Source organism: Papaver somniferum, chromosome 8 (genome assembly GCF_003573695.1).
Source record: "Papaver somniferum cultivar HN1 chromosome 8, ASM357369v1, whole genome shotgun sequence".
Lineage (NCBI taxonomy): Eukaryota > Viridiplantae > Streptophyta > Magnoliopsida > Ranunculales > Papaveraceae > Papaver > Papaver somniferum.
The window spans coordinates 98662611-98680662 of record NC_039365.1 but is presented as its reverse complement, the minus strand read 5'-3'; the positions used below and the strand labels follow the sequence as shown (position 1 = coordinate 98680662).

The following is an 18052-nucleotide window of genomic DNA, read 5'->3' as shown; positions in this document are numbered from 1 at the left end:
TGTTCAGTTACTAGAAAGACTCTCTGCAACTATCTTCGAAAAACAATTATCTTCATCTTCTCTATAAGTTTTTCATCCGTTTGTTTTGTTTTTCTACCCAGATCTTGATTTAATTTAGGATCCGGGTAGACTAGTTAATCCTAATTTTTACCTAAATAAAATATATAGAATTGCGTCGCAATTCGTTTTAGGATTCATAGGTTTCTATTTTCTTTTATACATGGTAAGTTTTTGCCATTGTAGTTTCCTATTCACTCTGAGAGTGATTTATGATAGCCTTTATGGCATTTTTTGGTGGTGCTGTACATCTGACGAGCACATGATCAAAGGCGATTCATTCCAAAGATGTATTGATCAATATATCTACAAAAAAGATCAATCAACTCTGAAATTGAACGCAAGAAGTTGGGCATATTACTTCCCTATGGAAGCATCAGAATTCTACGATGATCAACAACCAAAATGGTATGAAACCATTAGAAGGACATCAAATTCATTGTTGGATTATGGATATTTAGTACTTAATTCATCATTGGGTTCTTTGAATTCGAGATGTGAACTTTGTACTTTTTATATTTTTCCATTCACTGATGTAATCGATCGGATTGTAAACAAATTTTCATTTTAATGAAAAGCAGAGTCAGTTGGCTCTTTTTCCATCAAAAATAAATAAATTATAAAACTACCTTAGTTAATTGAGGTTTGCAGAAATGAGGAGCCCAATTTATAAAACTGCCTTAGTTAAAGAGCCCAATTTTCATCCCACCAGCTATTTACATTGTTATGCATCCCATATTGGCATAAGGAGTGTGCCAAAAAGTTTACATTTTTAGGAACATGTTGAAACTTCACATCATCAAATAAGTTCACAGCATCCTTAGTTTTTAAGATTTCCGAACGGATACTCCATGGGATATCCCTTGTATCACCTAGAACAGCTGCAGTAAAATTTGCTCCATCGCCTTCAATCACCAGCTTATGAAAGTTTAATCTATTACCTAACTGCATTCCCAAGTTACAATCCATTGCCTCTGACAACAAGGGAGATGTTGCAATAAGTTTTGATGAAGCACAGCCCCGAAAATTACCGTTATGATCACGAGCTACTACCCCTGCAGCTCCATTGTTGGGAATAAATGCTGCATCCGCGTTAATTTTAACGTAACCGGAGGCCGAAGGTAACCACTGCTGGGAAGTACATATTTCTGTGAAATTCGCCATACAAAGATCGAAGTCCTGAGATGCCTTTTTGAGAATTTCTGAAACTGAGAAGTTCCCTTTAGAAAAGATCATGCCATTCCAAGTTTTCCATAGATTCCAGATGATACACAAACGTCTGATGAATTTTTGGTCCAAGTTATGATCCATCCAATTTGAATTATGGAATGAACATTTCCTTCAAAAGAATAATAATCATCTCCCAAACCTGCCGTGTTAAAGACTATCTTGGACCTTTCGTAATCAAAGTACAGGTGAAAAACTGTTTCCTCATAATAGGAGCAGAAAGTAATGTAAATATGAATCTTCAGGATGATACGAGAAAACGACCAAAAAAATTTCTACGGGAAAGCACTGAACTCAAAACTATAAGGAAAATTACTCATAAGCAATTTGTAGCAGGATTTTGTTGAGAATTTACCTGATAGAGTACAAGACCAAATCAAAGTATCTTTTGAAGTATCATATTTACTGAGATATAAAGATGAAATACAGTGCACAGTTTATGGCGTGGTTGATTAAGTAAATCCATGTCCTAAGAACGAGTATTGGGGATTAAAAGCTCTGCAACCTTATTTAAGTTAGTATGACGAGACTCCTGTCTGTTAATCAAGTGCTCAATATTTCGATCCAACCAAGGATCATTCCAAATATTAACTTTTTCGCCATTTGAAATCTTCCAAAAAACCTTATTCTCCAGGGTTTTACGAACTTCTAATAAACTGCTCCACACAGATGTGCGTTTGTAAGGATGTTCAGTCGTCCAGAAAGACCCCTCTTGAATGTACTTTGCCGATAGTAATTTGACCTACATTGCTTCTTCATTCTCCAGAAATCTCCATGCAATTTTGCATATTATAGCTATGTTCATTTGTTTTATATTACGAATTCCAAGCCCTCCATTTTCCTTGGATAAGAAGACCTTCAGCCAATTGATGAAGTGTAATTTTCTCTCTTCTGCAGTATGACCATTCCGAAAACACCTTTGAATCTTGTCTATTTCATTAGTTACGCCCTTTGGAAGTAAGCATAAACCCATAAAATAGACAGGAATGGAAGAGAGAGTAGATTTTAACAATATAGTCCTACCTGCAGAGTTTACAAAGTGAAATCTCCAACCTGGTAATCTTGTAACAAATTTGTCAAGAAGGAAATCATAACTTGCAATCCTGAAATCTGATTTAAGAGGATGAATCCCCAAATATTTATCCTCAACTGACTTTTATTTCACACCCAAATATTTTAGCGTAGTTTGTTTTCTCAAAACAGCAATACCCTTGCTGAAGTGGATTGAAGATTTATCGTAGTTAGTAACCTGACCAGATATCTCCACATATTCTTTTTACAGTTTCATTAGATTGTGAACATTAGTTCTTGAGTGTTCCCCAAAAAAGAACAAATTGTCAGCAAACATTAGATGTGAGATTGTAGGAGCCATTTTGTTAAGTTTGTACCCTTGATATAAACCCTGAGCTTCGTATTGTTGCATAAGCAGAGAAATACCTTGAGAGCAAATTATGAAGAGTGTAGGGGATAATGGACAACCCTGACGTATTCCTCTTTCACTTCTAAAGAAACCCTGAGGCGAATCATTGATGTTGATAGAGAAAGAGACTGTTGTAACATAAGCCATAATTAAAGAATGAGACGTACCTGAAATTTCCATAACCCTCAGCATGTCGCCTAGGAACCTCCAATTTACTCTATCATATGCTTTAGCCATATCCACCTTGAGAGCAAAGTGACCATTTATAACTCTAGAGTTGTTCATGGAATGTAACAATTCTTTAGCAATGATAATGTATATCCAATATTTGACGTCCAGGGAGAAAAGCACTTTGTGACCAAGATATAAATTCATCTAGGTAAGGTTTGATTCTATTTGATAGGATTTTGGATACAATCTTGTACAGGACATTACATAGGGATATTGGGCGAAAATCTGTTGATCTATCAGGGTTTTTTATCTTGGGGATCAAGGTAATATTAGTATGATTTAGAAGATCAGGAAACTCTGCATACTCAAATATATTTTTTATTAAACTAAAAACATCATTACAAATCATACTCCAACATCTCTTGTAGAAGACCGGAGGGTAACCATCAGACCTGGAGAGGTGAAAGAACCCATTTTAACAAGTGCAGTCCAAATCTTCTCTTGAGTTGGAACTCTACAGATAGCTTCATTATCTAAATCAGATACTGCTTGCCCTTATATCATAAACTGAGGAAGATCCTGAGAGATTGGTTGAAGGAATAACTGTTGAAAGTGATGGACCATTTCCCTTGATAGATGAAAATGCCTGGTATTACGATCACCATATTTTTCCCATTGTTGCTTCATTCTTTGGTCCCAATAAGTCGCCTCCATAATCAAATAATCATTCATCTGAGCTTCTACCAATTTTTCCTTTGCAGTATTAGCCGCCGAAGGTCTCCAAGATTGAACTCTTAAAAGCTTGGATTTGAGGATGACAATCTTATGTTTAACACAACCAATTCTCTCCTGCGGGACCAGTCAGTCAGAAAAGAACTTAGTTTTCTCAACTTCGATGAATATCTTCTTCAGTATCTTGAGACCTACACTACCCTACTTTTTCAAGGAACTCTTGATGAGAAAGACATAAAGCTTCGAATTTGTAGTTAGGAGGGGATCTTGATACGTTCCTGAAAGTATTAAGAAGTACTGGAGCGTGATCACTAGCAATTCTCGGTAAATGAAGGACAACAACCATATGAAAATCAATGCACCATTCAGGGTTTGCCAGCACCCAGTCAAGACGTTTTTGAATTAATCCCTCTATTTCCCTACCATTAGTCCACGTATATGCTGGTCCTTTGTAACCCAAATCTATAAGATGATTTTGCTAGATAAAATCATTGAAGAAGGAGATGTTTGAGTTTAACACAGAAAGGCCTCCAAATTTTTCACTACTAGAAGAAATGGCATTAAAATCACCAATTAAGCACTTGCAGCCTTCAAAATTCTGAATATACATTGTCATGTTTCGCCAGAAATTTTCCCTTTGAGTTTGAATAGGTGGACCGTAAATACACAAGAAATGCCAAGAATGCCTTAACCCATCATGCTGAACAGTAACATGAATAAAATTTGATGAGTTCGAAATAACTTCAGTACTCACATCCTCTTTCCAAAGTAACCACATACCACCGCTCCTTCCCACCATCGAAACAATACACGAATTTTGGAAGACAAATTGATTAACACGCTGAAGAGATAAATGTTCTGACATTTTTGTTTCTGAAAGAAATAAAATCACCTCTGGGGAATTTCTTTAAAGCTCTGTTTGGGATTCCCCAAACCCCAACAATTTCATGCTAGTATTAACATTTATCATGCGGCCGTTGAGGGTTTGCCGCAGTACCATTCTTTGAGGAGTTTCCTGATTCCACTTTCCTTTGAGATTTCAGATGTGGAGATTTGGTTCTTCTATAACTTTCATCTTGTCTTCATTTAGGAGTTTTTGACTTCCTTATGTTGTTCAATTGAGAGAGTCTTAGTCTGATTCTGAGATCTAGCCAAGGTTTTCCATTCTCTGCCATGAAGATTAGTCGGAGGTTTAACAATCACTTTTTTACATATGTTAATATCATCAGATCCTGAATATGCAAAGATTGGATTGAGACAGTCTTGATTCTCAGTAACAGATAGAACAGATTCCGGATTATAAGTTGAAGGCCATGCATGAAAAATCCTTGAAGAATTAATGAGTTCATTGTTTTCTCCCTGCATAACTTGCTTACCCTTATCTCTTGATAAGATACGTTGATCTTCATTGTGAAGTACGAAATCTGAACTTGATTACCCACTTTCAACGTTGAAAAATTCCTTAGAACTTCTCTCAACCCTCAAATTATCTGGGATAACAATTTCTTACCTTAATCTGGTAGTCGAGATATTCCCAGTGGTGAATGCTTGTTCAAAGATTTGATGAGTACGAGATTGAAAAGCAGACATGGAAGGCGCAGATGTGTGAATTTGGGTAGTCTTTGAAATAGAAGTGTTGTTATTTGCGGATCGGTATTGAGTTTTGCTGCTCTTCAACTACATATATATCCTTAAAAATGGGAACTTCAGATACCTGAGTTTTTGCAGAAGCATTAATTGAAGGAGAGAAGTTAGGCTTGATCATCTCAATTGCTTGTTCATGAAACGCTTCTGGGTAATTAGCAAAGACATAATCCTTATAATCATTAACCCGTGGGCAAACCTTCATCATATGTCCTATGGGACCACAAAATAGACAGAATTTAGGCAGCCTATCATATTTTATAGTAACAACATACTTTGGATTATTGTGGAGAGGGAATGCTATTTCTTGTGGGAGAGGGTGATTGATGTTGATGTGAGTTTTGGTGCGTGCAAATTTCCCCCAAGATGTGGATTCATAACTTCTGATGGGACGCGTCTTACCCAACTGAGAAAAAAATTCAAAAACAAACATGGCAGATAAGTTTTTAACCGGCATGCCATGGATTTGTAAACCAAACTCCACAGTGTCAAATTTATAATATGAGGGGAGTTTTCCAGGCACACATCTTTCTAAAGCGTACAATTCATATTTGATAATCTATGGAATACCATCCAAAATCATTATAGTATCGGCTTGTGATTCAAATTTGATCAAGAAAGAGTAATCTGTAAATACAACGACATAGTATGGATGGTTAGTTTTCCAGAATTTTTGGGGAATTTCTCTCATAGTGTTGATTTGAGGAGTTTTTGCTTTGATAACTTTGAGCACCAGGCAATTTTGGTGGTTGAGTTTTGCTCCAGGAAAACTAGTATGGATGTTAACGGTTGGGGAGGATTTTTCCTGTGATAAAAGGTTTGAAAAATGGGAGCAGGAGATCACTTTCAGCATTGATATTATCTGAGTTCATTTTGCAGGATGAAAGGAATACTGGATAAGAGAAACCAAGAATGGCTATATTAAAAGTCTGAAAAAAACCAATCTGAAGAAGTTACAAAATATTGACAGTTATTGGGAGGTTTTAGTTTCAGAAACTGCCAATGGTGGACTTCATTGAGGTGTGGAGGAAGAAAGAGGATGATCAGTATGTAATAAAAATGGCTATTTCACGGGAGACTAGGAAGTAATCCCAGAAAATGGGATGTAATTACCGTCTACAAAGCAAGAACAAGTACGTAGAATTTCAAGTTACGTAAATTTTGTTAATATAAATTATTTGATAAAAACAAAAACTTGATAACGCAAGACAATGATTACATTAAGATTTAATAAAGAACTTAATCATTGGAGAGTTGTAAATGATTAAAATTGATTCAAGAAAGTTAGAAATCTTTAAACCATTTTCAATAACGATGAAGATTCATGACATCTGAAGAATTTGCAGAGAGGAGAAAGAATGTCGTTTTTTTTTTTTTGATAAGTCAATTGTTATAGGGATGAGCACGGCGGGGTCTTTGGATCAAGGGAGTGAAAAACTCGTACTTGGCTCAAGGAGTTGAAATGAATACTTTCTGGACTAGAATACCCTTTAAAGTAGACTCGTTAAACATTTATGCTCATTCATAGATTCATGAGTGAGTTATATTTTAGTGCTAGATTTTAATTTTAACTAGCTCATAATATATGTTAACGATTAAAACACTAAAAGTCCTAGAAACCCGATTTCATCTATGATATAAAATCATAAAGATTTAGGCACTCCGAGACTGTATCCTCGACAAAGTTGACGAAAGTGACTGGTCAATATATAGATTTTCAAGGTTGGAAAGACAATACTCAACTGTCAAATAACACTTCCTTTTCCAGTTTCAAAGATAAGAGACTCAAATGTAACATTTTGTGCATCTTTGTTTTTAAATGTATTTGTGTTTGCTTGAAATGAATAGTCCCATGAACCCAATAATTAAAGCATGATTCTCTCTTATTTTTATGTCAGTCTCTATAAGAAAATAATATCAGTATCTAAAGCCTTGGTTCGTCTATATCAGTGGAAGAGAAATGAAAGATTCACGTTCATAATTTAAAACATGAATTATGAATATCTCTACCATACAGAAGGAAATGAAATACAACATTTCACTCTCAAAAAAGTATGGGTAAAATAGAACCTATGACTACCATCGAAGTACCATTTGCTATGCTAGTGATGGTGAATGCAACATTTCAATACCATTGTTTGGTTAGTTGATGTGGTAGTAGAAGTGGTAAATAAAGTTCGTTCAACTCGGGCTTGTAAAGGTTCGATTTAAGAAAACACTAAAAACAAAGATAATATTTACACAAGATTGTCACAAAGTTGAGAGATATTGTGATTCATGATTTCACCAATTTTCATACTCAAGCGGTTCAAAAATCAATTCTATGCAATTATAGCTCATATGATAAAGGTTCATTGACTCTGATTATTTGCCAAGGTAGATTCTGAAAGTAATGACTGCATATCTAAAGCATGAGACATCAAAACACTTAAGCTAAGCATGACCCATCAATTGAATTACAACCATTCAATAGAAATCATAAATCTATTCAATTCTAGTGCAAAAAGTCATATAAAGAATTAATAGAATTACCACAGTGATGAAAAGGGGATTCCTACATTGTCCCAGTGGTGGGGTTTAGCTCCTCATATTATTCACGTTCCCAAAATAGGTGTTTATAGCTCAAAAGTGTGAAAAACAAGAGAAAACTAATAAAGCAGGCAGTTTGCAACGATGTGTAGACGTTACAAACAGACTGTTACAGAGAAATGTTGCAATAAGAGCTGTTACAGGAAACGATAGACAACATATGTTGTAGAATAAAAGACTGCTCTGCTGGGTCTAATGTTCTTCGTGTTCTTCAGCAGCAGCAGCAGCAGAACAGCTTTCCTCCAACCCTGATTTCTCCGTCTTTGCAGCCTCTCCCGTACCTCCGTAACTTCCCCCAACTCTCGACCTCCCAGCTGCCTATATATACCAACAACAACCCCTTAAAACTCGAGTTAAATTTTCCAAACCTAAATATTTTTCTTCGGCCAAAAGTCACGAGAATAACTCTCTGCAGCTTCTTTACGCGTCGTACAAACCAAATTCAACGTCCCAGACTCTCTCAAAGATAGTCTTAACTTCAACAGAGAATCCTATTTCCTTATCTACCTGTATCTTTCCCGGAATAATCTAAAAATTACCGAGATTATATGCAACTCTCTGTTTTGATGCAAATCGATAATTACTCTTATTTTCTCGAATTTAGCCCCCTTACCTTCCCTGTTTAATCAAAATAGGTTCCTACCAATCCGACCCGAGAACCAAATCCGAATATAGCTCCACCTTCTACCAAATCAGGATGCCCGTGATAGTTCCTCCATGTTCTGCTCCAACACGATCATGCAGCCAATTTTGGTCGATCAAAACACCCTTACCAACTCCATTATGCTCTAACAGGATCATCCCAATAATAATCTGCCCTTGAATCTTGAACCCTAATCTGCAGGCGTGATGGTTCATTTTCCCGCTAAAACTGATAATTCAAATGTAGAAGATGGTCGCCCTTATCCTGATGTTGGGGTGTCGATAGTGATTTGGGCGCCCCTTAGTAATTAGGTTATCCCTTATCCAAACTGAGGGTCCGAATAGTAATTTTCTCACACTAGCGCAAATACCACTTTTCGAGCCAATTTTCCCACAAAAGCTTATTTCTCCAAAAACACCTACAAAAACATAAAATAATCACATAAGTATAAAATCGAGCACTAACAATACACATAATTGAGATCAAAATAGACACATAAATGTGTCTATCAAATACCCCCAAACTTATTTTTTGCTAGTCCTCGAGAAAATCAAACCTAGAAAATAAAATCCTAACTTACTGTCGCAGGCAACGTCGGTTGCATTTAGCGTATGCAACAAGCCTTTAAACCCCTAGGTGGCCCTAGTGGCCGAGTTATAGTCTCGGGAGGGCTTACCAGAGATATACCCACAAAACCTTTATTCCAGACCCTAGCTATCTACGCAGAACCTTGGAAGGCACTAAAGAATCTCCTTGGTTGGCATACTTATTGACTAAAGGAGGAAGTACCCTGATACGAAATTCCAATTGTTGTACACGAGTTTGCACTCAAGCATACTAAAATTCATATATAAGTGACAGAGATCTACTTAGATAGTCGCACTATGGACATCAATATCCGGAGTCAAACTAATCAGATGGATAGATCAAGAAGATGGATATAGATAAAAACATAGATGGTTTTGATGTTGACTAGGTGAACGGTGTTTCTCATATCTGTCTGAAGGCCACTACCAAAGTGAACCTATCTTAATGGAATGAGATACTATCTGACTAATATCAACACGACTGGCATATACAAGGGAACCAGGGGTCGATAATCCTAACTCTAGGTCAACACAACTGGCATATACAAGGGTACCAGTGGTCGAATTTATTGAATTTATTCCGGTTGGTCTGGTGGTCTAGTCTCAAATTTTTTTCTTTTTCTTTTTCATCTTTTTTTTTTGGTATCTCAATCACCCTATTTCACTCTAGCAGTGGTAATAACTTGATTCGTGAGCCCCACCTAATCACTTAGAAAAACATATTTTAAAATAAAAATAAAATAAAAACTGAAGTGAAAATGACTCGACGAGATATGGCGAAACTACCATGTTATTTCTAACACCTGAGCTCTGTGCTTTTATGAATAGACTCTTTAGATGTTTCCATCTGATCAGATTAGTTCCTCAACTCCTACAGCCAAGATGCTTCCATCCACTTAGATTGGTTAGTTCCATCCTTAATAAGCATAAATTTCTAGGCTATGGAGTTTAATAATGCAACTAAAAAGTTTCTCCCGTACCCCCAAACTTAAATCTAACATTTTCCTCAATGTTCTAAAGATAAAATTAAAAGCATGAACAAGGAGAAACTGTTACCATTTGAAGAAAAAGAGTTAATGAAAGATATTACCGTGTTGCATGAGCATGGATTACCTCCCAAGAAGTGCTAAGTTTAATGTCCTCAGCCAGACTAAGAAAGGATTAGTCACCTCGAATCATATAGCAATAATCGAAACAATTGTGGATCATCTGCATCAAAAAGTGTTATCGCATACAAAGGAAACATGCCCAGAAAATAAACAAGAAAAGTACACCCTTGTCTAGCTTCCTGCTTAAGAAAACTACACCTAGTTGTGGTTCAGGTTCAAGTTCTATAAAGGGGTCCAAATAAAATATATTCATGGGTTGCACCTCCTCATAAGTTGGATCCAAATGTTCAGGTTCTAGAGTCTGGAAAAACTCAAATAAAAACTTAGAAGCACATAATAATAACCTGAATAATTGAGGATCCTCTAAGTCAATCAGATTTGAATTACACAGCTGACCACAATAAGAATGGTGGTCTTCCTTAAACTAATATGTCGACCCTAATCTCCTAAAGTAATTAGGTTTAGTCTCAAAACTTAATAATTGACACATCTGAAACTTATATGTTCCCACAATTGGAAGAAAAATATTTGGTGGGAAAACAAAATCAATCTGGGTATTATAGCCTGGGTAAACCACATCAACCAGAGGATGGGTTTCTAATAACTGAACTTCCTTATGGACATCACTAGGTTCAGGAAGACGTGTATGAAGATAACTTTGTAAAATGGTTGAGGTACATGTGTCAAGTCCCAAGTGAGGAACCTTTGTAAGATTTAAATCACACAGAGAATGATAATCACCCCTAAACTTAGAGTTTTCATGTCTCTAGAAAGACTAGTCACAATTTCTCTAATTTCTCGGTCATCAGATTCCTGAAAAAGTCAATTGATTCTTCTAAGTCGGGTTCATCCTCACTCATCTCTACGAGTTTATTTTCTTTGTCTAAGACTATTGTTTCTAAATCGCTAGACTCAAAAGAAACCCGTTCCTCTAAACCATTATTAGCTTCGTAATCAATAGGAAATACTACATCATCTAAAGAAGTGGTATCTCTAGTCAAATCCTCGTCCTTTTGAATAGGCGAATAATCATTAAAATTATTGATATTTGAACCAGAAATAACACTATCATCATAAAGTTCATTTGGAGTAACAAATTCCTGATCACTATGCCTACTTATTTCAAATTCTTCATCAACACTATCCTCATCATAATCATTATTATAATAACATGAAAATGGTTGAACCTCATCTAAAGTAGTGTTACCAAATTCTATCCTCGTCATCTTGATTATGCAAATAACTATCCTCATTTTCAAGGGTACTATTGGAAACACTGTATTGGAAATTAAGATTAGTTTGAGCCAATTTTTCCATAATCTTATTTGTACTCTCAGTAGATTTCTTAAGAGTCTCTTCTAAAGACATCTTTGTTGACTGCTCGTCTGGAAGAATGTTACAGGTTTTCTTCACAAATAAGGTATAACTCTTGAGAGCCTCTTCTAGAGAAATAGAGGAATTGTTTTGCTCGTATGACTGGTGGGTGTGCGAATAGTAATTGGACTCACCATGGTATGAATCATAACCTTGAAAAGGGGGATGATCCCAACCACTATTCACACTATGGTCAAAGTTGTAATGTCCATTTTGAAAATCAGTCGGATATTCGTTGTTTTGGCTATTGTAATACCAGTTCGACATTCTTTTGTGCACGTGCAAATGCAGGGTCGACTAAAATTGGGTAGGCTCAGGTTACCTTTAGCATAATATACCTACAGTCAAAGACTGGTCAAAGGTACAAGGCTAAGGCTTGTGGTGTTTGGGATGATAATTCCCAGAGGGTTCACCGTACTAAACCACGTGTTTTCCTAAAAATCGGCATCTGGCAATGCAATATGGTGGTGTGCACGTGTTTGTATCACAAAATATAACACACTAACAGGGGATTCGTGGGTGGATAGAGTCTTACCTCCCGTACCAGACGGGCGATGAACCGTTGAAGTCGACTCAGGCCACCGACTCCAATGTCAGTGTACGAACCCGAGGTGCCGAGACAATATCGTAACTGTTGTCCTTCCCTGCAACAGTTTATGTTTAACTTTTAACCCTTCCTTAGGGTTTTAAAAAAAAAATGTCCAAGTCCAAAAATAAAGTATCCAAAAATAAAAAGAAAAATTAAAACAAAGCAAACCCTAATACAGTTTCCAAAAAATAAAAAGATAAAATAATTATATACAAAATATTCTTCTTCACTCCCTTCGGATTCCTCTTTTCTTTCCTTCTTTGGTGATGCTTTCCTTTTATAGCACTTTTTCTTTCTTTGTAACTTCGCTCCAAATCTGAAAAGAATCGAAAAAAATACCAAAGGCGTAAAAGAGAACAAAAAATCTAAAAATAAATAAATAAAGCTCAAAATAAATCGAAAACCTAATACAAATCCCCGGCAGCGGCGCCAAAAGCTGATGTGGTAGTAGAAGTGGTAAATAAAGTTCGTCCAACTCGGGCTTGTAAAGGTTCGATTTAAGAAAACACTAAAAACAAAGATAATATTTACACAAGATTGTCACAAAGTTGAGAGATACTGGGACTCAGGATTTCACCAATTTTCATACTCAAGTGGTTCAAAAATCAATTCTACGCAATTATAGCTCATATGATAAAGGTTCATTGACTCTGATTATTTTCCAAGGTAGATTCTGAAAGTAATGACTGTATATCTAAAGCATGAGACATCAAAACACTTAAGCTAAGCATGACCCATCAATTTAAATTACAACCATTCAATAGAAATCATATATCTATTCAATTCTAGTGCAAAAAGTCATATAGAGAATTAATAGAATTACCACAGTGATGAAAGAAGGCTTCCTCCATTGTCCCAGTGGTGGGGGTTAGGTCCTCATATTATTCACGTTCTCAAAATAGGTGTTTATAGCTCAAAAGGGTGAAAAACAAGAGAAAACTAATAAAGCAGGCAGTTTGCAACGTTATGTAGACGTTACAAACAGACTGTTACATATGTTGTAGAATAAAGACTGCTCTGCTGGGTCTAATGTTCTTCGTGTTCTTCAGCATCAGCAGCAGAGCATCTTTCCTGCAAACCTGATTTCTCCGCCTTTGCAACCTCTCCCGTACCTCTGTAACTTCCCCCAACTCTCGACTACCTTTCTCGACCTACCAGCTACCTATATATACCAACAACAACCCCTTAAAACTCGAGTTAAATCTTCCAAACCTAAATATTTTTCTTCGGCCAAAAGTCACGAGAATAACTCTCTGCAGCTTCTTTACGCATCTTCCAAACCAAATCCAATGTCCCCGACTCTCTCAAAGATAGTCTTAACTTCAACAAAGAATCATATTTCCTTATCTACCTGTATCTTTCTCGGAATAATCTAAAAATTACCGAGAATATATGCAACTCCCTGTTTTGATGCAAATTGATAACTACTCCTATTTTCTCGAATATGGCCGCCTTACCTTCCCTGTTTAATCAAAATTGGTTCCTACCAATCCGACCCGACAACCAAATCCGAATATAACTCCACCTTCTACCGAATCAGGATGTCCGTGATAGTTCCTCTCTGATCTGCTCCAACATGATCATGCAACCAATTTTGGTCGTTCAAAACACTCTTACCATCTCCATTATGCTCTAACAGGATCATCCCAACAATAATCTTCCCTTGAATCTCTTTAAATCTCACTTGAATCTCGAACCCTAATCTGTAGGCGTGACGGTTCATTTTCCCGCTAAAACTGATAATTCAAATATAGAAGATGGTCTCCCCTTATCCTGATGTTGGGGTGTCGATAGTGATTTGGGTGCCCCTTGGTAATTAGGTTACCCCTTATCCAAACTGAGGGTATGAATAGTATTTTTCTCACACGAGCGCAAATACCACTTTTCGAGCCAATTTTCCCACAAAAGCTTATTTCTCCAAAAAACCTACAAAAACATAAAATAATCAAATAAGTATAAAATCGAGCACTAGCAATACACATAATTGAGATCAAAATAGACACATTTAGTCTTACTGATGAAGTAGAAGAATAGGTGGCCTAATCGGTGCTCAAATGTGCAAGTAGATATGCAAAAGAGAGTTTTAGGGGAGTTTTTATTATAGAAGAGTTTAAGCAGTTGGTTGGTTTTTATCTTCACGTTTTTGATTTATTGGTTTCCAAATCATGTTTATCTTTTTTGAGCTTGAAAGGGTTATATTTAAGGTTTGGTTTCTTGTTTAGTCGACAATTTTGATGAATGATAAAGAAATTTTAACTCAGAGAGTTGATGTCTAATCTCATAAAACGGCATCATTTACGAATATCACTCTTAATTTCATTGTTAAGGTTGTTCCATTTGCATCTTTTCCTATGAATGAAGAAACTCATTCTATGCCGATATCTTTGGTATCCTCTGAATATACTGAAATATAACTATGTTAAGGGGACATGGATATGTGGGCAGGTTGGTGGAAGAAGAAAAGTTCAAAGGCTACCATTTTAGATGTCAAAAAATATGATATGTACAACTAACTTGGTTATTGTGTTATGTTTGGTTTGTATTTGGATTAACTTATACGTCATTCTATTGTCTTAGAAACTATTAAATCATTAGTTCAAATACAAGAAACATCTTCTAACGGCAGCTTACCAACATCAACAAAGGTAGCAACATCTATAGCTGTGGCTGGTGTCCTTTAAGGTAACTTAGTCATTCTTTGTTTTATCATTTGGACATCGAGAAAACCAATAATTCTCAGCGATATTAATGAACGAAAATAAAAAAAGTTCTCTTGATGTTTTTCATTCTCGTTGATTGTAAATGCAGAGAAATATTAACTTCTCGATGACCAGAGTGAGCGAGAATCATAAAAAAAATATAAAAGGTAGGTTTTCCATTCACTTTCACTCTAAATGTCGAGAATTGTTGATTTTTCAAAAACCAGAATGAACGAGAATGCAGGAAAACGAAAATGATTTTAACTTGAGTTTAACATTACAAGCTACTTCTTGCGTTTGTTTTGTACCAAAAAAAATGAATTCAAATACAAAAGATCTTATCATGGGTTTTAGATTTTCAAAATAAATAAATTAAATCTCTCTTTCTTAGATTCAACTCACTTTAAAAGATTTTGTGATGATGATTTATTTTGTTTAACCCGTCCAATAATACATTGATTAACTAGCTGTCAAAGGTGAATAAGTTAAGATCTTATGAGAGGTTTGAAAAAAAATCTATGGTTTATGCTTTTTCGCAGTCGATAGCAATAGAAGAAAGGAATGAGTTGGGTTGTTTTGAAACGTGGTTTTTGTGTAAGGGTAATGTTGTCCAACTCATAGAGAAGTAATGGATCGTTCATATTGAGTGAGTTGACTATGAGTTTTCCACCCCCTTGATCCAAAAACCCCCTCCGTATAACAAAAGTGTTAAGAAAAACTAGTAGCTTTGTTAGCTATTTTATGAGACACATTGTTACATGTTCTTTCACATAACAAACATAAGTAACAATACTACTAGATAATAGGTGCTTTATTTCTTCTACAATCCCCTGATTCATATAGTGTACACAAGGGGTCGCACCATTGATAGAGTTAAATATATTAAGATAGTATGATTCTTCTATTATTATACTTGTTGCATTCATTTCCTTGGCGCAGATTAGTGCTTCTTTAACTGCCAAGCATTTTGATTGTTACGGGTTTAGTCCTCCATAGAGGTTTTTTCCTTTCCACGTACCTGTATGATCTCTCACCATTAGACCAATACCAAATTATTTTGTAACATAATCAAAAGAAACATCAATATTGATTTTGAGATGATTAATTTCTGGTGGAGTCCAATGCTTATGTTCTTTACTTTTTATTTTATCCTGTTGATCATTTTGAGTCATAGAGCATTACTGAATTAAGCTTCTGATTTTGCAAATGGTAATCCACTTGTTGGGATTTTTATTCTGAAATACCTTTGCACATCTATATTTTTCCAGATATACAAAGTGGTAGTCATCATAGTGTGAACCCACTTATTATATACTTCATCATCAACATTTTTCATTGTAGTAAATCAGCTTAGCCCCTCACTATGTTAAATCAGAGGCTAAGTTACTGCTTGGTCCCACTTTTGTCACATGAAGAACCTTTGAATGAAAAGAAGAACATATCATGTTCCTTGCGGAGTATTTCGATAAGAGAAAAAAAAGGAATATCAAAAGTTGACAAATTACGAACATGATATAAACGATAAAATCGTAAGAGATGGTCTTCGGGACAAAGTCCAACAATTTGATGAGTTTTCTTCTTAAGAAAGATATGCATAATTGTAGAAGGAGTAGTCACTCCAAGACGAACTGATCGATCTTTCTAAGAGGATAATAAGTTATGACACTAAATTTTTTATGAAGTAAGCCTATTCACACCCAAGAGTCGTACAGTTCCACTTCTCAATAAAGCTACCGCAACAATCCTACTTCAAACGGGAAAGCCTTAATTAAGAAAATGAGTTTGATTTAAGCAAGGAAACAACTGCTAAAAGAAGGTTCTAATAAGACAAGGGTTTTATAAGAGGGAGCTGGCCATGTCATGCTTATTACCATGTCAAGCCTTGTACACATACACAATTTTGCTAATAAAGCTATGATAGCTTATATACCTCAATTAGGAAATTCCCACAAAGAAAGTAAAGTCAAATAAGGAATAATTTAATAAAAGAAAGATTTCTAATGAAACTGTGATTTGTTTCACAAAGTAGGTATTGGCCTTAGCATGCCTATTCCCAAGCAAGCATCCTACACGGTTGGTAGGTTTAGTAAATCAAGTCAACTTGCCTCAAACAAGATGTTGTGCAAATTTTGAATCAAATAAGGTGATATTTGGTGAAGAAAAAATTAAAAAAATAATAATAATATAACAAGAAATCATCCAAGTAAGGAAAAAGCCAGTCCCAGGCATGCTAATGCCTAAGCCTAACTCTTACCATGTTTTGGCTTCATAATTAAGCAAGGATAGCGTCTTTATCTCAATATAAAAATTTCAAGAGAAAATATTATTCAAATAAAGAAAGCGAGTCAAAGGATTCTCACATGAGTTTAATTAAGAAAATTAAACCTTATGCATCCGCACTACCCCTCTAGGCATGCCTTAGGGACGTCCAACTTTTTCTCTATGTGATGCTCAACCTCCTCTCATGCCCATGCACACCTCTGCATGATCAACTACTATTTTAGTACAAGTAATCCTGAATTAGGGTTTGGTGCAATGAACTCTCAAAATCAAGGTTTCTCAATGAAATCTTGTCAACCATAGACTCACAATGGAGCGAACTTGTACATGATCGACTCAGTAAGGTGTTACGCATGTTAGAACACATTCATACAAGCAAGGAACTTCAAGCTCAAGATCAAGTCAAATAAAAGTCGCAAAATCAAGACATACTTGCACATGACACTCGCACGTAGCCATTTACAAGATTTTCTTAACTCTCAAGCCAGCAAGCGGCAATTTAAGTATCTTCATACAAATGTAATCTTCATTCAATTCATGATTCACAATTAATAATAAGGCATGATTCCACAAAAAATCTAGCTACGAGTAAGGATTTCCTAAAGAAATAATATTTTAAGACTACATGAATTTCTTTGTACCATTTACAGTTTCGCGCTGATCAGGGACTTAATGAAGATAGTGGTTTTTCGACTAAGGGAAAAATGGTTATTTTTGTACCTAGATAGAGGGAAATAGTCATTTAACCGAGACAACACTTGAACTTTAGAGGTCGTGGTTCAATTTCCAAGATAAGTGAAGAAACTTATGTTCGAGATGGATGATGAGCCTTTCTACCCCTGTTGATCCTTGCATACGCTACTGAGCCTTGATACCCTATTGAGCCATGATGACCTGGTTGAGCCCTGCACACCTTATTGAGCCATGCTAC

The 18052-nt window shown here is 35.8% G+C and overlaps 1 protein-coding gene across 1 annotated transcript; it reads right to left on the bottom strand.

Annotated features, from left to right (window-relative positions):
* Positions 1-741: 741 nt before the first annotated feature.
* On the bottom strand, positions 742-1293 carry LOC113305828. Its single transcript, XM_026554825.1, has one exon. The coding sequence runs from the start codon at positions 1291-1293 to the stop codon at positions 742-744; it is 552 nt and encodes a 183-aa protein (XP_026410610.1).
* Positions 1294-18052: the final 16759 nt, after the last annotated feature.

What these genes read in the sequence shown, in the direction of transcription:
- LOC113305828 (XM_026554825.1), bottom strand. Translation starts at nt 1,293, where the DNA reads ATGATCTTTTCTAAAGGGAACTTCTCAGTTTCAGAAATTCTCAAAAAG.